The following is a 23,886-nucleotide window of genomic DNA, read 5'->3' as shown; positions in this document are numbered from 1 at the left end:
AGCTAGACGTTAAGAACGTACCCAAGCGATCAAAGCGAGCATTGGATTGCGAAGCAATCCGAAATGAACTGCGAAAGCAGTTCCGGGGGTTGGAGAGCGCCAGCGAGCAGGGGGCGCAGCCTCCTAGTTTGTAATAAACCTCCAATTGCTGCAAAATCAATTTGAAAAGCGCTTTCAACAATTTAATATCATCGAGCCTATGGTCACCTTTTCTGCAAATACTTTTACCAACCAAATAAAAGCAACCGAAAAAGTAAGATTTCAAAATTTCTTCAAGTAAGCCGAGAAGAAGTGGAGATAGAAATTTTGGATATATATATATTCTCAAATTAAATACATTCTCAAATTAAATATTAAAATGTTGAATTTGCTATGTAAATGCTGTAAAACACAGAAGAAAACGCCTTTCCAGGTTGGTTAGTTGTTAAAAGAAGCATTTTTTATTGATGCTGATTGCTTATTTGAGGGATTTTCTATCAAACGGGAGATCATGTCAGCAATATAAGACTTACAGTTATCAGAAAATACTGTCACAAGAGGAATAGGAGCCATTTCAAAAGATATGCAAACGCAGTTGAAGAGTGATTTGAAAATATGTGAGTGGTTCTCACTACAATTTGACGAGTCTACAGACATAGCAGACACAGTACAGTTAGCAGTTATGCATGGTGAGAATGGTATTTATATATTTTACAGTAAAAGAAGAGCTGCTAAAAATATTGCCCATGAAAGGACAGACAGCGGGTGAGGATATTTATAAAACATTTATAACATATGCAAGTTTGATAAATATGCCTCTCCTAAGAAATTGTCTCGTAATGAAAATTATTACCAAACATGTAGTGGACACGTAATGAAAATTATTACAAAAATAGTCAACTTAATTCGAGCAGCTCCTTTTCAACATGGACTTTTCAAGTCTCTTTTACAAAATCCTGATGGTGCTGACAGCATTTTACACACTGAAGTACGTTGGCTCAGTAAAGGTAATGTACTTGATAGATTTATGCATTCAATTGAAGAAATAAAAAATTATCTTGCTGCCAAAAATAACATATTTTTAGAAATTAGAGATCCTCTTTGGTTAGCAGATTTGTCTTTCGTAACAGACATAATGGAAAAACTAAATAATTTAAACTTGGAGCAGCAGGGAAAGGACAAACGTATAGCAAGAATGATAGGGGCTATAAACTCGTTCAGAACTAAGCTAATTTTGGGGATATCCCATTTGTAAATGAAGTCTCTTGTGCATTTTCCAAACATGAAAAAAAATTATAGTTGACAGTGAAATTGACTTAACATTTGTAATGAACCTCCAATTGCAGCAAAATCAATCTGAAAAGCGCTTTCAACAATTTAATATCATCGAGCCTATGGTCACCTTTTTTGCAAATACTTTTACCAACCAAATAAAAGCAACCGAAAATGTAAGATTTCAAAATTTCTTCAAGTAAGGCGAGAAGAAGTGGAGATAGAAATTTTGGATCTTCCGAATGACATTATCCTCAAAACTGTTATATCAGATGAGAAATTCTGGTATATAGTTTACGGAAATAAATTTTCATTCTTAAAAAGAGCAGCATATACAATAAAGTCGCTTTTTGGTTCCACATACTTGTGTGAATCATTGTTTTCGTCAATGAATATCATAAAATCAAAATATAGATCATGACTTACAGATGAGCACCTCGACGATTGCTTGAGGGGAGGAATTTCATCATATTCTCCCAATTATGAAGCTCTGGCCAGTGAAATGCAATTCCAAAGATCACATTGACTGCATTTTATAAATTTTATAAATAATTTTTATACTCCAACCGTTTTGCATGCAGTTTAGTAATCATTTATTTTACACAAGCATATTAATACTAATTATATTCATATGTTAAATTAATTTTTAAAATTAAATCTTTTGTGCATTATATGTAGTGTGTATTATTATTTATGTCTACCAACTAAAAACTTATCTTAAAAAATAAATGGAGCCCGCCATTCGACCGATATTGTGGTATTTGCTCTTAGGTGTAAAAAGTTTGGGGACCCCTGCTGTACAGTATACACAGATCCGGGATCTTCATGCATGGTATAAAGCCACCAAAAATTGAAATTTTTTACAGATATGTTGTTTGAACAACCTTTAATTGTTAAAACTGGCAAAAGATTACGATCGAGTACTATTACGTCACTATCTGATTCAGCCGAAATTCCAGAGGTATCCACAATACATTGAACACATCCTGTAACAGAATTAAGAAAGCAATCAATAATAAAATAATTGTCTTCAAAGAAATTTCTGTTAAGAATAATATATTTTTAAAATTAAAAAAATTCTCATTCCTTCCCATTTTGAGGAGAGGAAGTTAGTGAAAAAAATAGCAGCATGAAAAGCGTAAAATATTATCAATATAATTATTACTTTCTCTGATATTTAATTTCAACTTATATAACAGTTCTCTTTGGAGCATATTTCAATCATTTTCAGCGTATACTTGTACCAAAAAACAATTAATAATGAGTATTTTATTCTTCGCATTAAATATTTAGTCATTTATTTCTTTATTAGTATACTTTCGGGTATTTAAAAAGTTTGGGTTCCGCTAAAAGAAACTCGATCATTTAAGTTTTTACAATCAAAAAAATTTTGAAGATCTCTGCCTAGAGTTTAAATCTGATTAATTGAGATTCTTGATCACACATGCACGCACGTCTTACAAAAATATGGGTTTTTATTAAATGATCTTAATTGAATTTCACCTAGTTAAAAACAGAATTCTAATTTCGATTACATAAAACAAAAGTTAAATGTTTTATTCCCAAAATTATAGCAGAAAAATTATAGTGTTCTTTTTCCATCCGAACAGCAAAATTTAAAGAAAAATCGTTTGGTGGTGCCATCTGTTGGTTTCCAGCCACCGTCTTGATATTAGTGCACGAAATTAATATTCGTCAGACGAGGATTAAATATAAACATAAAGATCTTGAAACATAAAAATTCAACAGCTATTTGGTATAAAAAAATATATAAATATAAGTTTACTTTCATTTTTAAAATTTTGTTTATGATTGAGTCTCTTTTTTGCTATACAACTTAATAAAAAAATCAATATATTTTGAAACAAAATATCTTGCACATTGTAATCTAATCCAAAGAACTAAATTATCATCATTTAAGATCGTTTTAAAATGCTAATAACTTACCTAGAGAAATTTTGAGATTAGATTTTAACTATAAGATCATTTCTAAAATACTTTACATGGTAAAAGTTTTAGTAACGCAAAGAATCTAACGTTATTTTTATATTTCAATTATATTTTATCTTTATATCTGAAAAAAAAAATTTGGGTATTTTAATACACATTCCAAGAATTAAATATTTATAAATACTGGTCATTAATACCGACTGATGACTTATTATCGCAATGAATATTATTTAAGTTAATGAATTACAATAAATAATTTTGATAACTAATTATAATGAATAATAAGTAGAATGTATTATATCGAATAAATTTATAAACACTATCCATATTGATTAATTTTATAAGAAATTAATTATATCGTTTAGCATCTACAAAAGTTCGTTAATTTTAATCGATTAACAGAATTATTTCATTTAATTATCGATTAAATTTACATTTATCACAGTCGTTTTTAATGGCCACGTAAGTAATTTACTTACTCAACGATCAATTTTATATTGGTCACAATTAAGTTTATATATATTTACAATAGATTTTTGGCTTGTCACGGTCACTGCTCTTTGTCACTATTACTTTTGAGTCTCAGGTAAAGATGTAAGCAAAAAGAAAAAAGCGAATTTTTAACAACAAGACGGTCAGTAACGTAGAAACCAAAGATGAATACAGAAAAAGACACCACTTTGGGTTTGAAACCGTAAATTAAATTTAACTGTTGTTTCAACGAAATTGTATCTACAATTCTAGTTTTTTATTTAGGTAAAATTCAATTAATGGCACTTTATTAAAACTCATATTTTTGTTAAGCTCGCATAAATGTATAATCAATAATCTCATTTAATCAGAACGTAGCTTTATACGTACGCATTTTTGCAGCAAAAAGTGTACCCTTTCTTCATTTCAAGATTTCCTCAACTTAAAAGACTGCAAAAGAATATACTACTTTCTTTTGCAGGGAAAAATATCGAAAATATTACAAATTGCTTCCTACTTTACCCTGAAACGTGTCTTAAGGAAACATGCTTTACTGTCTCAAGGTTCATTCACCTCATGATCTAAATGAATTCAAACTTTCCAATCAAATTAACTATTATAACTTTTTTCATAACGGCAACATTTAAAATCCTGTCGTTTATAACAAAATAACAAAATCGTCCAAAGAAGTACTGTGTCACCCTCCTTCTTTTTGGTGATGAATATTTTCAATATTTTTATATTTTATTTCTTCATTTATTAAATAAATCTGTTATTGTTATGATGAAACTCAGTTGCATAAATCAACTAATGAATTTCTCTTCAGAAAATCATATAGGGAAAAAATTAACTCAATAGGCAAATTTTCGTTCTCTCAATCAAATGCTAAGTTAATTGGATTAATTTATTGGCCATGATGTCATCAGTTGTTGAAGGATAAAAATTAATGTTAGATTATTGGCAACGATTGATGCTGGACATAAAAATGAGACTAGGGTTACCATAAAGCTTCCGAAATTATCAGTGTACCAAGCTAGAATACTTTACAATACAAGCTACAATGCTTTATAAATACAATACTATAATTTATAAATACAATACTATACTTTATAAATACAATACTATACTTTATAAATACAATACTATACTTTATAAATACAATACTATACTTTATAAATACAATACTATACTTTATAAATACAATACTATACTTTATAAATACAATACTATACTTTATAAATACAATACTATACTTTATAAATACAATACTATACTTTATAAATACAATACTATACTTTATAAATACAATACTATACTTTATAAATACAATACTATACTTTATAAATACAATACTATACTTTATAAATACAATACTATACTTTATAAATACAATACTATACTTTATAAATACAATACTATACTTTATAAATACAATACTATACTTTATAAATACAATACTATACTTTATAAATACAATACTATACTTTATAAATACAATACTATACTTTATAAATACAATACTATACTTTATAAATACAATACTATACTTTATAAATACAATACTATGCTTTATAAATACAATACTATGCTTTATAATACAATGTCATAGTCAATCTTGCCAATAAATGCTTTGGATAAAACTAAAAATTTGTTAATGCATTAAAATTCATTTTCTTGATATTCTTAGTTTCGTTTCGATCATAAATAAATTCATTAAATTGAAATAATACCATATGTGTGTTAAAGTATTGTTTTTATATCTCACAAGTAAGAGACATATTAATCCGCTTAATATTTTTTTGCGTGTTTCCGTTGGTTTCCATAAAAAAAAATAATGGAAGCTGATACCCATTTAAAAATAAGATTTTTTTAAACAATTAAGTCTTAGTTTTAAGTTATAATTGGAATAAAATAATTAGAACACTTTTAAAATTACTGTTTCCAAACAATGCAGCAAAATTAATGATAATGAAGATTATAATATTCCAACAGATTTCTACAATTCTTAAATAAAATCATAAGTTATGATTTAAATTTTTTTCTTCAAATTATTTTGAATTAAAAAAGTTTTTATAACTAGTTGATTCACAATAAAAATTTCGCTGACGTTGCAGTAACAAATACCAAGAAATAAATAAAAATAGAATTTAAATAAAGAACGCAGTTTATAAATTTTTGAAAAATAAAACGTTATGACAATATAATTGTCCCCCAGCGGAAAAGATTTTATTACAAACTGAATTAAAATATGTTTCAGTTAGTGTGTGCTCATATTGTGCGTGACTAGATGGCGTAGATGGAATAGGAATTTCCTTTCATAAGAAAAGACGCTTTAAATTGCGTCTCAGTGACGCTATAAGCTACCGTCGATTTGAATTCAATGGCCTGAAGTATTGTCTACTAAAGAAATGATAAATTTTTAATTATAAATATAAAAAGAGTTATTTTCTTTTTTCTGCACTTTTTTGATTGTGTTGCTTCATAAAATAGTAGATACTAAACTGAAAAGGGATTAATTTGATTCTTCTCATCGTATGCTACTGCACATAAATTTTAAAAAGAATTAAGTTTGTATAAAAGCGATGAGTCATAGCGTGAAGCCGCACAGCGATTTGTACTTTACTAATGCACTTGATTCAGAACTATGCTGTATTAGGCAGAAGGGAGATCTTGAAGGGTGGGAGACGAAACGTGGAATTTTGAAGCGAAAGGATGAGTTTGTGAAACTGGATGTAAGGAGAAGGTGGCAAAATGGCAAAATCATAGGTGCTTCCCAACCTTTTGATTTCCACTTAAAATACTAACGCTTGTGAATTGCAACGCTACGAAAGTTCAGCGAGGATCCTTGAAGCAACAAGTTTGCATAGGTCAGTGATGGCAAACCTTGTAGAGAAGTGTAGGTAAACTTAAGCTCATTATTCTTTTTCACGTTCCAGCTCGTTGGTCATTAAATTTTTGTGAAACGTGATCACATATATGTAATTCTCCCTTCACGGCCAACGGTATTTTTGACGAAACGAGCCTTTCCTATTTTCCCTGGGTCAGTGTAATGTAATATAATACAATATAATATAATATAATGTAATATAAATAATATAATATAATATAATATAATTTAGTCAAGTCTACATTTTTTTGTTCAATATTTTGTTATTGCTAAAGTATTGTAATATTCACAAAAAAAATTTTCATGAAAAACACTTCAAAAAAAAACTCGATCTTAATGAGGAGAATATTTCTGTTGAAAATAAAGAAAAAACAAATTGCGGCATTTAACCATTCCTTATAATCCCCAATATAAAAAATTAGTTTAACAATTAATCATTACACATGTCACTGATTAAATAGATCTGATTTTGTCTCACCAACCTTGCAATTGAATTAAGCAAGAATAAAAAAAAATAGCCTAACTCTGACTGTTTCCTCACTTAATTGGGTTACTAAATAACGAAGTATTCAAAGGTAATGGAAATCAGATTCATAAAATTCTTCAAGAGAACATTTTTTTTTCCCTTTTGAAAGGGTGTGCATAATCTTAATGTTTGTCATCTGAAAAAAATATTTTATAAGGGAATACTCTTCTATAGACATTCTGTATCTCCTTAACTCTTTTAAGGCTCTTATTTTCGTCATTGGCTAGTTTTAAAACTATTTTAAAGTAGCCAATTAAAATAGCTGTGGCAATTTGCAAAGTATCTTCACGATACTTTGTAAATATGAAAAGAATAGCGTAGTATGAAAAGAGTAGCGATATCTCTTCGGTGAGCATTGTTCGGTACACAAAATGCTCTTAACTGAAGCCACAATAATTGTATATTTTGAAACGAAAATGTTTATTGCTCTTGTGAGAAATATTTACGTTCATAAGACAAAATAAATAATGATGAATGAGAAGCAATAGCGGAGCTCCGTTAGAGTCTCTTGAAATATAAATAAAAGATGATAAAACGTTTCTTAAAAAGTCGAGATTTGACCATCTAGATGGAAATTATGAAAATCATTGAATAATTATAAATGCTTGCAAATTTGTATGGGTACAAATAATGAAATGTTGGGCTAACTTTTTTAATAATAAAAAAATAGATCACAACAACTTTTCATGTTTGAGAAACTAGGGTTTAAACATAAGTAATAGCTGCAAACTCACTGCAGTTATGAAAGTAGCATATTATTCATAAAAAATTTTATTATGTGACATTATCGTGTGAGTGGCGAACTTGTGATATTTTCAGAATTAACATAAAGGGAATGAAAACTTTCCTATAGATAGGCTAAGCTTCAGGTCATGAATAATAGTTGTAAACTCAATGCAGTTATGAAAGTAGCATATTATTCATAAAAAAATTTATTATGTGACATTTTCGTGTGAGTGGCAAACTGGTGATATTTTCAAAATTAACATAAAGGGAATGAAAACTTTCCTATAGATAGGCTAAGCTTCGGGTCATGATTAATAGTTGTAAGCTCAATGCAGTTATGAAAGTAGCATATTATTCATAAAAAATTTTATTATGTGACATTTTCGTGTGAGTGGCAAACTTGTGATATTTTCAGAATTAACATAAAGGGAATGAAAACTTTCCTATAGATAGGCTAAGCTTCGGGTTATGAATAATAGTTGTAAACTCAATGCCGTTATGAAAGCAGCATATTATTCATAAAAAAATTTCATTATGTGACAACATAAACTTAGAAAAGTTCGAGAACACTTTTTATCCTCCGTTTTTCCCCCTTCATGAAAGGGTTGAAGTAATGGGAAATGATTGATTTAATAACACTTAGAAACAATTTATTATCACCTCTTAAACTTAAAAACTACCTAGATAAATTTATTCTTAATTACAAAATATACTTTTTCTGTTCCTTTTAAGCAGCAACCCTTTATAAATACTCTAAGAAATGAATACTATTAATGCCTTACTGTATGCATCCCCTTGATATGTCTCTCTGTATCTATTCCTTGAGTTAATGCCTTACTGAATCCACCCCCTTGCTATTTATTATTCATTTTCTTTTAACGCGAGCATTAAGTTTCATTTCACGTGCTCTTAAGTATTTTTTAAAATAATTACCATAAAAGTACAATAAAATTTTGAGCATGAAAACATTTAAATGTCTTACAAAAACTCCAACAATAGTTCTTTTAATGAATAAGGAAGAGCTTGTATTATTTTAGGAAAGCAGACAAAGGTTTGTAATTTGTTTCGCAAGAAAACCACTTCAAAGAGACATATCTTATCTTTCGTATTTTTAAAATATTCCATTAATAAATGATACGAAATCATATTCTATTCCTCTTTAATGCATACATATAACCAATTCTTATTGCCAAATAAATTGAAATGCATTTAGTACAGAGTCAAAGATTTTCTTTCTTTATGAATTATCATTATCTTTTATTTTCAGCAAAAAAATGTCTCGAGTAAATTTTGTAGGGTTTTTTGCATGCAAAAGGGTAGTAAAAAATCGAACAGTAAATTAAAATTTAAGACATTTTTCGTCAGTATTATTTCTTAACACTCCAAATTAGTTGCTCAACATTTGATATTTTTATTTAAATTCAATTCCTCCCCATCACTTAAAATTATATTCCCAAAAAAGATTTCAAGAAAAATAAATACTCATGTGCATTACGATAGTGTTCCGTTATTAACACCCATATCAGAAAGTTTTAGATTCCCAGACAAAAATGAAGCAAATAATAAAAAATGAGCATATAAACTAGGAAGCAAAAGTTAATGAAGCAGAAATGAATGAACGCCATAATTTGTGAAGTAAAAGATTTTTTTTTTCAGTATAAAGTACATCTTTTCACTTAAAATATTAATAAGTTCTAGAAGTAATAAAATATATAAGTAATAAAGTTAATGTAAAATATAAGTATAAAATAATATTAATAAATATGATGGATTTTAATAAGTTCTCCTTTCTTGAACATTTTTAAACTTCGCAAAAGGAATTAAGGTTTTTAAGTTCATTCTTTTCAGATACTACTTAATCATGCATTTATTGAATAAAAAATTAAACCATAGGTAAATTTTAAAAATATCTAATTAGTTTTCCACATTGTTCTAAATATAGAATCAAAAAATAAAAATTTATAATTTGTTTCACGGTTTTTAATGAAATATTTGTTTTTCTGGTGTTTTACTTTTTATTATTTCATTAATAATGTATTTTTATGTTCAATAAGACTTACTTTTTAAATATTTCCTAAACAAATTATACTAGTAATTAAATATTTATCAATTGAAGCAATGTGTTTACTTATTTATCTATTTATTAATTTTTTTTTTGAGATGCGCTATTATGGCAAGTAAACATTTTTGTATATTTAACTTGAACAAAATATTTACAAATGTTAGCAATTTTTTTTTTAATAATTTTCAATGGCACTTCTTTAAATGCAAATAAAGCTCTGATTTCATATATATATTTGTTTTAAACAAAAAGAATTTTTTCCCTCCCATGAGGTCCAAAAAATATTTCGGACCTTTTTTTTGAACAAAATTTAACTTTGAATTTTATTTAAATACTTTTATTGGATGAAGAATGGATAAAAACACGGAAAAGAACATTTAAAAAACTTGCTCGACTTTTAAATATTTAATGGAAGTTTCTTCATTAATATTTTAATAACCATATGATACACATTTTTTAACCATACACAACCCTTTAATTTTTTTGAAAAGCCTCTTAGGAAAATTTGCCATAGAGAAGCCTATGATAATCTATGGCAACCTATGGCTACCATAGAAATTTATATGGCAAGATACCATACGCCTATGGTTACCATAGAGACTTGTATGGCAAAACCCCAAAAACCTATGGCTACCATAAAGATTTGTATGGCAGCATACCATAGACCACACACACACCAACATTTAACCCCGCGCCTAAGCCCCTAAAAGGGCATTTATCGGTTAATGGTTAAGGTTGGAAGACGAGACAGATAGAAAAAAAGAGAGGAAAAAATAGCAAATAGAAGCAAAAAAGAGACGAAAATAAAAAGAAATATGAAAAAAAAGAAACGATTATTCTATTTGTTAGGGCATTTGATTAAAAATTGTCTAGAGCTAATTGGCCAAGTTTAGTTGTGGTTGTTGCTCAACTTTGCATAATTTTGTCATTTTTTCATGAAAATTATTTCAGGATTTCCTCGTATTCTTCTAGAAAATTAATGAGGTTTGTTGCCTTCTGTTTCAACTTCGGATTCTTATGGATGGATCTCTTCCAGGCTATGAGGAATTCTAGCTTTGGTTGTTTGAAGTGGTAGGATGTGGTAAGCGGACATTCTATTGCATAATGCCACACTGTTCCTACTCCTACACAGGCACATGTATTGTCAGTTGCCAGGCAGAATCGCTTTAGATATGCTTTAAAGGGGCCATGCTCTGTAAAGAAGAGGATTAGCTGTCTATTCCATTCCAAAGGTTTAAATGAGACATCTGGTATAAATTCTATGATTAATGTTCCTGATTTTGGTTTGTGATGATGCCAGTAGTGTTGCCAGTCCTTTTTAATTTGTGTTTTGGCTTTAAGCTTAATGAATGAGTGTGTAACTTTGATGTTTAAAAATTGACCCGTATTAATTGCCTCTTTAGCTAAATTATCAGCTTGCTCGTTTCCATCGTTGTTATTATGTGCTTTAATCCATGAGATTTGAAGGTCATTAGTATTATTAAGTAGATTTTGGATGTCTTGTATAATCTGATGAGTGGTATTATAATTCTTAAGTGCTATTATTGTTGAGAGGCTGTCTGACCATATTGTAGTTTGGCTCGCGATTTTTTGCTTTATGGCGTGGGTGATGGCTTCCTTTAATGCTGTTGCTTCCGCCTGGAATACAGTGTTGTAAGAACTAAGTTTCAATTGTGTGGCCGATGTAATTATGCCATCTTCATATTGTACAATTGCAGCACCCATTCCATCAGCCTTCTTGGATCCATCTGTAAATATGTTTATTTTTCTTGTTAATTTAGCTTGTTTAATGAATATAAAATTATTTGTCTTTATGTCGAAATTTGCTGGGTGGATATCATTTAATTTAATTTTTTTGTCAATTTGAGTGGAGTGAAAACAGGTGCCATCTATTGTTGAAGAGAAATTTTTATTTCTGATGAGGTTGATTCTAATTGCCTCCTGCTGAAGAGTAATGTGCAATGGAGGTATTGCCAGAATAACCTGCAGGGCATTTGTGGGGGATGTACGATAGGCACCAGAGATATTCAGCAGAAATTTTCTCTGAATGGTATCTAGTTTGTTTCTGGTGTGTTGTTTGGGATTAACACACCAGACTGCTGCTGCATGGGCGATCATCCTTTCTGTGCAGGTTTTGTAAATGATTCGTCTTTGGGTTTTATTTATTCCCCATTTTCCTCCAGCTATTCTTTGTATGGCCTGAAATTGTCTGGCAGCTTTGTCTGCCTGGATGTTTAGATGGTCAGTCCAGTTGTGGTTCTCATCAAAATTGAGGCCTAAGATCCTGACCACTTTAGATCTTTTAATTTTTTGCCCGTTGAGATGTACTGATGGGCCATTCATTAGTTTGCATTTTAGTAATAAATAGGTGGTTTTATCAGTTAAAAGATTTAGACTATTGTCCGTTGCCCAAATGTTAAAATCATTTATTGCTTTTGTGTCCAGGATGCCTAGATCTGATTCAGTGGAAGCTGCCAAGATAAAGCTGAAGTCATCTGCAAAAGCACTCAAAGCTATTCTCGCATCATTTGGATGTTTGAGCAGAGAGAGGATGCTGTTCCAATTGTAGTTAAGGGGCTCGTCAGCGGTTATATTCCATGATATGGGTCTGCTACATGACCTCTGGGGTGCTCCTATTGTTTGGTGTTTTTGCACCGGTCCTTCTGGAGTATTGATTATAATACTTCTATTTTGAAGGAGACTCTTGAATAAATTGAATATATTGGATGGAGCTTTTATTCTGTTTAAATTCTCGAGGATGATTTTGTGTTGGAGTGCGTCGAAAGCCCCTGCGATATCAATGGAAAGGATCATTGTATATAGTTTCAGACTTCTGCAGGTATTGACTTCCGTAATTATATTTAGGAGTGCATCATCTACAGAGGCTCCTCGCCTGAATCCAAATTGGTTGGGATTAAGTAGATCATTACGTTCAATAAAATATGTTAGTCTATATGTTACTATTTTTTCTAGGAGTTTTCCTATAGTTGGGAGTAGGGTGATGGGGCGATAGTTTTTGATGTTTGTTGTATCTTTACCAGGTTTATGAAAAAGTATGAGTGAGCCTTGTTTTAGCGCCCTTGGAAAGTGCTCTAGCTTAAAGCATTTCTGTATGTATTTATGTAGGATGTCTGGAAAAGCTCTGTGGATTGTCTTCAGAATTTCATTATCAATTCCATCAGGACCGGGTGCTTTCCTGGTTGGCAATGAATCAATATTTCTATCTATTTCTTCTTCAGCTATGGGAAGGTCTTTATTAGTGCTGATTGGTACCAGGTCAATTAAATCTTGTGTGGCAGTTCGATATAAGGAGTCCAGGATTCCTTGGGCATTATCTTTGAAGCATGTAGCGCTTCCTAGTTGAATGAGTTCTGATGGTGGTGAACCTTTTGTGAAGACTGTTTTGTATGGTTTGCCGAAGGTGGTGGTAGATTTTGTTCAAAACTTCTTCCAACAAGACCTTTTTGTTTTGTTTATTAATTTAATATAGTTGGCTCTTGCTTGCTTGAAATTAATTTTGAAGGTATTCTTTAGGTTCTCATCTTGACATTTCTGAAATCTTTTTCTCATAGCCTGGAGTTGTTTTTTCTTTATTTGCAGCTCCTTGGTAAACCATGGTATTTTTGGTGTTATGACTTGAAGTTTTTTCTTTAGAGTTTGATTGCAAGCGTGTTGTATCGTGTTGATTAGGTATTCAGTAGTGTTTTCCAGGTCTTGTTTGTTGTTTGTATTTTCTATTTTGCTAATAATGTTTTTGACTGACTTTCCTAGTACTTTGTTTATTTTGAAAAGATTACCATATTGGGTTTTGAACCTCGTCAGCGTATATTGTGCCCCTTTATCTTGTATTTTAAGTAGAATCCAACAGTGGTCACTTAGTGTTTCTTCTTGTAGTACGCTTCGTGTTGAGGTGTTAGCTAAGGATTTATCTGTTGTTGGGATTAAGTCTGGCCATCCTTGGTAGGCGGTGTTACTGAAAGTTGGCGGGTCTGATTTGTTGTTGATTAAATACAAATTTTTCGAAGTTATAAAATTCTGTAGATGATTTCCTCTACTATTGTTGTTGGGGTATCCCCAGTTTCTGTGATGTGAGTTGAAGTCTCCCAGGATGATCGTTGGAAAGCGTGAAGTATTTTGTAGATGTTGTGTCAGTTCGTTGATAATGTTTTTGACATCGTCTTGTGGCGATGAATAAGCAGAAATGACAACAGCCGGATTGTTGCTGATTTGAACAACAAGGGAAATTGCATTCAGGGTTTTGAGTAAAACTGTTGGTTGTCTTGGACCACCTGTGAATATCAATCCTGCTTTGCTGTTGTGAGATAGCCAGATTTTCCATCTCTTGGGTATTGCGGTGATTAAATTGTTTTTTGTATGCGGTTCTTGGACTGCTATTAGAATCGGATTGTATTTGTCGTATGCAATTGGAAGGAGACTTGTTGGTGGTATTGAACGCATCAAGTTAGCTTGCATGATGATAGTATCATTGGAAATGTGGTGGGTTTGTAATATTGTTGGAAGGAAATTTGATTGGTTATGGTATCTTGGAATGATAGAGTCTTTAGAATTGGTGCATTGAGTAGTAATCATTATTGAGTGTAAATTATAGAGTTTTTCTTGCTGTTGGATTTAGTTCGTCGTAATTTATGTATTTGTTTTAACTACTGTATTGATGGAATTGATGGTCGTTAAATTGTTGTTGTATTTTCGATCCGAATCTAAATTTCTCAGATAATTCAATTGCTTCATTGCGGGCATAGATGTAGGAATGGCAGGTGATGTCTGATGCTTTATGGTCGGTACTAAAGTTCTCGTCAAATTTGCAATTATTTTCATGGCAGTTTATGCAGAATGTTGTTTTCGCGGTGCATTCTGAGGAACAATGCTTACCTCCGCATGACTCACAAATTGATCTATTAGGGCATCTATCCTTGTGATGGCCCAGTTGCTGGCAATTCCTGCATCTGAGTATAGTGATTTTCTTGACGATTGAAACTTTGTCGAGTCCTAGGTAAATGAATTTCCTCCTTATAAGTTTGTGTGCGAGTCCGGCTGATGCCTTTATGTAAATGGTGTGTTTTGTGTTATCCTTTGGGTGTTGTTTTCGTCCATGTATTGAAATTATATGCCATTCATTGAATTCTTCCATGTTTTTTAGCTTTTCTAAAATTTCCTCATCTTCGAAATAGTATGGTACATTGAAAAGCATAATACTCATTAATTTTGGAGATTTCTCCCTGAATGGGACATTTAGTCCCACCAGTCTGGATTCTGCTGCTTGCTTTTCCTCTATACTACTGTATTTTAGTTCTATGTAGTGTTGATTCTTGTATACTTTTCGTGGGCGGTCTTTTGGGTGTGATTCTTTGATTATATGCAATATTTCATCTGTTGATCCTTCCTCCGTTGTGCTAATTATGATTGGTGCTGGTGGGGGTGATCTCAGTACTTCACTGTATGATTTCTTTGTCAGAGATTGGTGGAGCTGATCAGTTTTCTCCCATCCTTCTCTTTATTCTTTTAGAAGGGTTTGCTGTTGGTCTTGCATAACCCTCAGTGAGTTTTTAATTTCCTCTATACTGTTGTTATCTATGTTCATAGATTCTCCTTGATTGATTGGTATAATTTTCGGGAGGATGTTAGTTAACAGCTTGATTATTTGCAGCGCCCTCTCTCTTGGTTTGCGTGGTAAGGTTTCCATATTCTCATGCTTATAATTAACACATTCTTTCAATTCTGTTAATAAGTCTGTTATTGAGTCCACTTTATTTTCTGTATTGTCCTGCTCTTTTGTATTGGTGACTTGGTTTTCGTCTCTTATAGAGTCTTGTGTTTGTAAGTACTCCTTACATTTTAGTGTTCGTTTGGATTTTCTTTGGATATTGCTTGAATCATGTAGTATATTTTTATTTGATTTTTCTGGCGTTACTTTTTCAATGTTGCTGTATTGATCTAAGGCCCTCTTATTGTTACCTGTGATGTCTTGACTGTCTTGCTCATTTAATTGCCGTATTGCCAAGTTCTTTAATCGGGTATTCATTATAGTTGGATTGTGAATTTTCTAATTGTTTTTTTAGTCTTAGGTAATGATGGAGATAATTGGAGCTATTGGATGAGAAACAAAGTTTTTTTTTATGCACTTGATTAGCAATTATTGAGAGTCTAGGCAAATGATTGACTACTGTAGAGTAGATGTGGATGCGAGAGCAATGGAATACAGATGAAAAGTATTTACGCAACCGAAATTCTACTCAGTTTTAGGTTGAAATATGGGGACTAATTCATAATAGCAAAAGCATTGAATGTTACATTTGTGCAAAATGTGAAAAAGCTCTGTTAACGAATTAATTATTAATGGAGTAAGTAGGATATATAGAATTAAATATCAAAGTATTGTAAGATCAACAGGGAATATATTTATAGTAGTAACAGTTATTAAGTTGAGCTATACAAGGGTCGTAGTTGTGGCGGTTACTAGTAGAACATTGCTGATAATTAAGTGGGCTATAAAATACAAATGAGAGCAAAATTGGCTTTAGACTGTTACTAATAAAAGATATAAGTTAATTGACCCTTACCGGACAGTACCCGGATAATTCAGGTTTTGAATATGAGTAAACAGTTAAATAAAATGAAAGGATAGATTTAACATACCCCAAGCATTGTGAAATAAATAGAATTATTGAGTGATAATGAAATTGAACTAACTAAAATGAACACTTAATTTGCAGATTTGGAAAATTAATAATCAGCAAAGATGGAAAATCAATAATCAGCAGAGGACGATAAAATACGATTGTTCTTTGATACGAATCACCAAAAGGGAATATAAGTTCAGTTTTGTTAATATATACCCGCAACTGATTATAAACACAGATAACTTGAAAAAAAAACTTATAAAATAAGTAATGAAAGCAAATGTTAATAAAATAAGTAAAATTAGGTTTTAAGAGAAAATAATAAAGTTAGACTGTTACTATAAAAGATATATGTTAATTGACCCTTACCGGACAGTACCCGGATAATTCAGGTCTTGAATATGAGTAAACAGTTAAATAAAACAAAAGGATAAATTTAACATACCTCAAATATTGTGAAATAAATAGAATTATTGAGTGATAATGAAACTAAACTAATTAAAATGAACACTTAAATTGCAGATTTGGAGAATCAATAATCAGCAAAATGGAAAATTAATAATCAGCAAAGGATGATAAAATACAATTGTTCTTTGATAAGTGTGACATTAGGTCACAGCCTAATTTTCTAAATATTCTTTTTTTTAATCAAAATACTAATTCTTTTGACTTAATTTATAATTTTGTAATACATTTTTTATTTCATCATCTTTCTTTAGCCCCTTAAGCGGTAGCGCAATTTGGACAGTCTCCCCCTAAAATTCCTTACCAGCTCCTTGCAGAACCCCTTTTTTTCTAGAACATTCCACCCTTTTCGTTTCTGAGAATTCGCACTGGTTGTCGGCATCTTTCATCTCCGCGTGTATGTTGTGTTTCTCAACCGTAACTTTTAACGTATAATCAATTTTTCGTCTCAACTCGTAATTTTTAGATAATTTAACTTTAACTTGCACAACATGTACTACAACTTNAAATGATAAAAGTGTTGCAACATTAACGTTATTTCTAAGCATCGAACTTTTTTCAGACAATCTGTTTAATTTTACAATTTGTTTTATCTAACAGTGATAAAACTTCTAAAACGTAAAGATTAAATTTATTTTTTAAACGAATTTATGTTTCATTAAAAAAGAAAGGCAACATCTTCAAATTCACATTTTAAGCCCTGGTAGATTTAAAAAAAATCCTGACTTTTGTATCGAAGTTATTATTATTTTTTTAAAAATAACAATAGTTAAATGTAATAATAGTTATTACAATATATATTGTTAATTTTTTTTTAAAATAGGTCTTTGCAATAAAAACATTTAAAAAAAAATTTCTGAATATAGTAATAAATATAAGTGATGCAGAATATCGTTTTTTATTTTTATATAATGAATAAATTTTAAGGAATAGTGTTAAGGGTAAAGACGAGAATTACTTATATTTTTTTAATTAAGGCAGCACTTTAATTAAAAATTATTTGTTAAGAAAAAAAAACACCTTATGTTTCAAGAATCCATTTAATAATATAAAGAAATGTGATTAACGAATTTTTTTTCTCTCTCTTTCAAATGCTGCGATTATTTGCGCATCGGTAATATCGAAATAAAGCTATTTAAAAAAATTTTGTGCGCCAACATTTGTGATACTGCGCCAAGTATTGCACTCTTTCCATCACGTGATTGTAACTCTTTGCTTGCTATCTGTGGCGTGTCTTTTCGGAAGGAATAAAGCGAACTTGGTTCCTCTACCTACTATTTCAACTCTATGGGTAGAAACCGAAGGTGCGCGGTATGGGTCCTCGTTAAACTGTTCTACCGCAAATTCCCCGACTTCACATGCAGGTCGTCGGGCTACCAAAGCAGGGGAGCCATTCCCTCTGCTGAGGATCAAAGTTGCGATGGCATGTCTTCGGATCATCCTCAGGAATGTTTGCCATACCGTCGCCAATAGCTCATTGTGCAGCTCTAGTGTGACGTAAATAAAGTACCTACCTACATCATAATTGTTAAAACGCTTTAAAAGATCGCGATATTTTTAGCATTAACTTTATAATTTAAAAAAATATTTTAAATTTTTTTTTTTATTTAAATTTAAGAATTTTTGCTAATTGTATCCGTACAATATTTAAACTTTTTACTGTAAGCAAAGAGTTTGGTTTTATTCTAAATATCAGTGATGTTGGTTGAGATTAACTTTTTGTGTATGCTATGTGCTATTAGTGTATAAGTGTCCAAATTTTGTTAAAAATAGATATATTTAAATTCAGCAGATTAATACGATTTATTTCAAAGTTTTTCATCTTTTACATCAAAATAAGTACACATGTAATGATTATTTTTTTTATACTTACAGATATCAGTAAAAACATAGTTAACGCTTAAAAATAAAATTTGAACTATCATTTATAACATTATAACATATGCTTTATTGTTTCAGGGCTGCAAACATATGTGTAAAGAATGAAGCGTGGCGTATGACAAGGGAAGTAAGAAGTACAGTGAAGTGTGACACTTTGTGACCAAAGGGAGGGGTCAAAAATATCGAAAAAGATAAATTTACTACCTTTCTTGATGGCCACCTTAAGGAATAGAGAAAAAAACTGTTTAATAGGGAAGTATGGATTTTTTCCTCTTTGTTTTTAATGATAGACGGCCTCATCTGCTGTAAGGGGCCGTGCAAATATTACGTAATCATGTTTTCCCAATATTGGTCTTCCCTTCCTTCTAGTCAGTAATCATAAGCAAATTACAAATCTTCCTTCCATGCTAACGCAGGAAAATCATTCTTTTTCGAATAAATTTTTCCCCAACTTCCTTCCTTTTCCCGAATTCAATTCCAAATTCGAAATTTTGCCAATTGTAATTTTTTGTTTTGGTGTAAATTTAAAGTGAGCAGATTTTAATGTTACACATAAGCTTTGCTAGTACCCCTGCTTCTTCCTTGTAAGTAAAAACAAGCATATCACAAAAACCAATCTTCCTTTAGATAATTACGTAATATTTGAATAACCCCTAATAAAGTGACTTTAAGTGTTCCTGGGTCAATTGGTCCCACTCATTCATCAATGCTGTTTTCAAACCTTGGATGTTTGTCGGAGGTGGAGGCGAGTATAACTCACGCTCTTCAGAATGTCCCTGATATGCTCTATAGGGTTAAAGTCTGGAGATCTGGGAGGTCAATTTATCCGGCGAATATCTTCATAACTCGTTCAGAAACTCTTTGTAAGTCCCTCATATGGCTTTGGCAACATACTGCGTGTTCTAAGTCGGTATTTTTGTAATATTTATTTTACCTAAGATATAAAATGAAATTGCAATATTAAAAACTTAGCTTTTAGTAAAATCTAAATAATGCAACAAAAGCATCATGTAAGATTCCAGACGCCATTTGAATTTTCGATGAAAACTAACAACACAAAAGAGAAGAAAAGCAAAAAAGCGAAAGAACAAGGTTTTGAAAGATTATATATGCAATTTTTTAATTGATATCAGTTCATTAATATTGATATCAAATAAAATTATTATATCAATTAATATTATATCAATTAATATTACATCAATTAATATTATATCAATTAATATTATATCAATTAATTATATAATTGATATCAATTAATTAATTAATAGCAGTTCAGATTCAGCATAGGAGATTGCTAATTTAAATGTAACAGCTACTCGATACTCTAACCTAATCAATCATCATCATCAATTTATCAATCAATTTATCAATCATCATCAATTTATTAATCAATTTATCAATTGGTTTCACTACAGAATCTTCGGTACTCAAACCTAGTTATCGATTAGTTTCACTACAGAATCCTCGGTATTCGAACCTAGATATAAATTGTTTTTTTTTGGTTCTCGAACCTAGTTATCGATTGATTCCACTGCAGAGTCCACGGTACTCGAACCAATTTAGTGATTAGTCTCACTACAGAATCGTCGGTACTTAAACCTAGTTATTAATTGGTTCAACTATAAAATCCTCGGTATTCGAACCCAGATGTAAATTGGTTCTTTTTGGTTCTCGAGCGTAGTTATCGATTGGTTCCACTACAGAATCCTCTGTACTCGAACCTATTTAGTGATTGGTCCCACTACAGAATCGTCGGTACTCAAACCTAGTTATCGATTGGTTCCACTACAGAGTCCTCTGTACTCGAACCTATTTAGTGATTGGTTCCCCTACAGATTCGTCGGTACTCAAACCTAGTTATCGATTGGTTCCACTACAGAATCCTCGGTATTCGAACCTAGATATAAATTGGTTCTTTTTGGTTCTCGAGCCTAGTTATCGATTTGTTCCACTACAGAATCCTGAGTACTCGAACTTAGATATCGATTGGCTCTACTACAAAGTGATTGCGCGTAACAGTTAAACTCATTAGAGTGTCCTTGATGTCTCCTATCGTTTTGAAGTCTGGAGATTTGGGTGGTCAATAAATGCAGCGATTATCTTCACATTCCGAAAATGGTCTGCGAGATGAGCTCTATGTAGCCAAGTGCAAAATAAAATTTAAAAAATGATAGCACTTTTAAAAACTACACTGAGAATACTTTATTAATATCCAGAAATATATTAATTTGACTCTAATTAACTTAAAAATAAATTCAAATCTGCATTTAAAATGCGTCATTAATTCTTCCTTAATATTTTATTGCATTACCGCATTCAATGTTCCAAAATCCAATTATCTAGATTTGAATTTAGAATTACGACGTATAACTAATCTAAAATGTTTCAAATTATGATTATAATTTTAATTATACTTTAAGCAAAAGACAGGTATTTTAAATTCAATATTTATCTGTCAAAAAGAAAACACCGCTTTAATGTGTTGTCAACAGTTAAGAAAAATATTATAGTTCGCGTTTGTTTAATTCCACTAAGTATGAATTTTTAAACCAAACTTTTAAGCAGTAGCGTCAAAAGGAGACTAATTAGAGCTTATAAACTGAATGTTCTCGTCTGCTTATTTTAACACGGTAATTATAAATTAAAGAAATTTTTCGAATAACTTTTAAATTGAAGTAAGGTAATGATATTATTGCGCTGCAGGGTGAATATACTTCATAAATATTTTCTTTGAAACTTGCTCAAGTAACAACACCCAAATAGTGAAGGCTAATTAACTATTTTTCAATCTTGAAAGACTTTTAATGTGAAGTAGTTAGCGAGATTGATTAAAGGAAAATATTTAAGTATTAATTGATTAGAGTTAGAGTAGTTAGTTATCCGTCTCTTTAGCTTTTTGAAGACTTATCTGAAAATTTTGAGTAATGGTTTTGCTTCTTATTCTAAACCTATATGAATATTCATAAATGATAAATTTGTTTGCTTATAACGCGCATAGATTGAAGAACTTATGAATGATATCTTTTAAAAATTGAAATTTTTAACAGAAACTATTTAAGATTATCTCATTTTGAAAAGCCTTTACGCTTAGGAGATTTTAATGGTCTAATGCATTAAATGACCAGGGCTAAAGAGAATAGAAGGGCCAGTTCACTCCGCTCTTAGAGCTGAATCTACGATTTCCCTCCTCATGACGTCACTGTGTCCACAGATCTCGGAGATCACAAGCAAAGATATGCGAANCAATTAATATAAATATGTATATACATATGACAGAATCACAATATTAAGTGGCAAAATAAAAAGCAAATTTCCATGCAATTACAGTTTTTTTCGAATATTAATTCATTAATTAAATTTAATTAATTTTAGTTTTATATAAAACTGATACGTAGATAGCTGGAAAAAAATTTCTTTTTTCTCCTATATAGGAGAAAAAAGAAATTTTTTTCCAGATATCTACGTATCAGTTTTATATAAAACTAAAATTAATTAAATTTAATTAATGAATTAATATTCGAAAAAAACTGTNGAAATTAGTAACCCATGTTTTGTAGCTTAATAAAAAAAAACATACATTCACACAAACTTTCATTCAAACATTCTTTCACGTGCTTCATTTAGTGGCAACCTCATTTTACAAACCTTTGTAAACGCAATAGCAATTTGACATTTATTGAAAATTGCATCGTATAAAAAATATAGTCATACAATTTAGTTTTTCAAACTTTACTTCAATTTATTTTTTGTCAGAATAAATTATTTAAAGATACAGTTACATAGAGTATTAAACTGCACCGAATTTTAATTGCCAAACTCGATGAAGTTCTAATCAATTATGCAACAGTAAATCTACTCTAATAAGTATTGTCTAAAAAAATAGTAAATTCTATTCTTGAGAATTTACTTTGTATTACGCTGTCACCCCGGCGTCACGTTAAAGCTCATTTGTTAACTTCATGCAAGCTTTCGCATAGTGTATAAACACTTAAGTGTTTCGTTCCGCAGGCAAAAACTTGTTTTTTTTTTCAACTGAAATTTTATTATAACAGATTTCATTTGAAAAACAATAATTTAGATTAAAGTGTTGAATGTTTATTAAGATGTTGATCACAAAAATTGACTAATTTTTACCTATAAATTCAGTAAAAATGTAGTAAGCTTAGAAAGCTACCGAAATAAAAAAAATTCAAACTTATAAGTTTAATATTAAAACTAGAGACGAAATGTCAAAGGATTGAGATTTGAATCTTTAATCTAAAATTCTCCATTCAATATTCTTTAATGAATTTTATACTAATCTTAAAATTAAATACTATCTTCAAAAACTCTGATAAAACGCCATTTCTATTTCATTTCTCAAATATGCACGATTTTTTTGCTGATAAATCTAAAATAATTTTGAGTTATAGTATAGTAAGCTACATCCATTCATAAATGGTTTTTTTACCTTCGCAAAATGACGAAAATTTTTATATACCTTAAACCTTAAAGATAAATCTTGACTCTACTAGATGAATTATAATCACTTCTCTACTTACTTCAGTAAGGCAAGCTTTTGCAACAAAACAGTTCAAGTTTGTTCGACAAAGGTTCACAGCAGTAAACTACAAACTATACAATCAATATAATTAAAAAGTTGCTGCTAAAATTTTGGTCCTCCCAACTGTGCAGTATCAAGAATTTCTGTTGCAGAAACAAGGAGCCTTAGCTGATGAGAACCAGAATGGCCAAGAGATTAATGCTCCGAAAAAGCACAGGTTTGAGCCCGAACTGACTGAAAAACCTCTGTACTTTTGAAAAATATCCTACTAACTGCACACGGTTCCAAAATACCCTGTTCCACAGTAGACTGATTGCAAGACATTGTTCTTCGAAGTCAAACATCACTGGCAGTGATCAGTTTGCGAAGGGACTGAGTTTGTGTGGCATTGGTCGTTAAACTGTTCTACCGTAAAGTGCTTGACTTCACGTCCAGGTCGTCGAGCTACCAAAGAGATAAGCCTTCCGCAGAGGATCAAAATTGTGA

The 23,886-nt window shown here is 30.7% G+C and overlaps 3 protein-coding genes across 4 annotated transcripts in view; all 3 read right to left on the bottom strand.

Annotated features, from left to right (window-relative positions):
* The window catches only part of LOC107450049 (acetoacetyl-CoA synthetase), a 20,837-nt gene extending 20,201 nt beyond the window's left edge, over positions 1-636 (bottom strand). Inside the window, exon 1 of the mRNA XM_071179412.1 lies at positions 513-636. Within this exon, the coding sequence (XP_071035513.1) occupies positions 513-636 (124 nt within the window). The remainder of the gene's footprint in view (positions 1-512) is intronic.
* LOC107452220 (carbonic anhydrase 1) overlaps positions 1-23,578 on the bottom strand; it is a 62,751-nt gene extending 39,173 nt beyond the window's left edge. Inside the window, exon 1 of one of the 2 annotated variants that reach the window (XM_071179494.1) lies at positions 23,338-23,578. The gene's annotated coding sequence lies outside the window, so the exon portion shown is untranslated. The remainder of the gene's footprint in view (positions 1-23,337) is intronic. The other variant, XM_071179492.1, reaches the window with a different exon arrangement.
* LOC139425337 (uncharacterized) lies at positions 10,816-12,687 on the bottom strand. The gene has a single exon (XM_071179396.1). It carries the CDS (start codon positions 12,685-12,687, stop codon positions 10,816-10,818), a length of 1,872 nt encoding a protein of 623 aa, XP_071035497.1.
* Positions 23,579-23,886: the final 308 nt, after the last annotated feature.

Source organism: Parasteatoda tepidariorum, chromosome 4 (genome assembly GCF_043381705.1).
Source record: "Parasteatoda tepidariorum isolate YZ-2023 chromosome 4, CAS_Ptep_4.0, whole genome shotgun sequence".
NCBI classification, from domain to species: Eukaryota; Metazoa; Arthropoda; class Arachnida; order Araneae; family Theridiidae; genus Parasteatoda; species Parasteatoda tepidariorum.
Note: the sequence above shows the minus strand (reverse complement) of the source record. Positions and strands in the feature narration are given on the sequence as shown.

What these genes read in the sequence shown, in the direction of transcription:
- LOC139425337 (XM_071179396.1), bottom strand. Translation starts at nt 12,687, where the DNA reads ATGATCCTTTCCATTGATATCGCAGGGGCTTTCGACGCACTCCAACAC.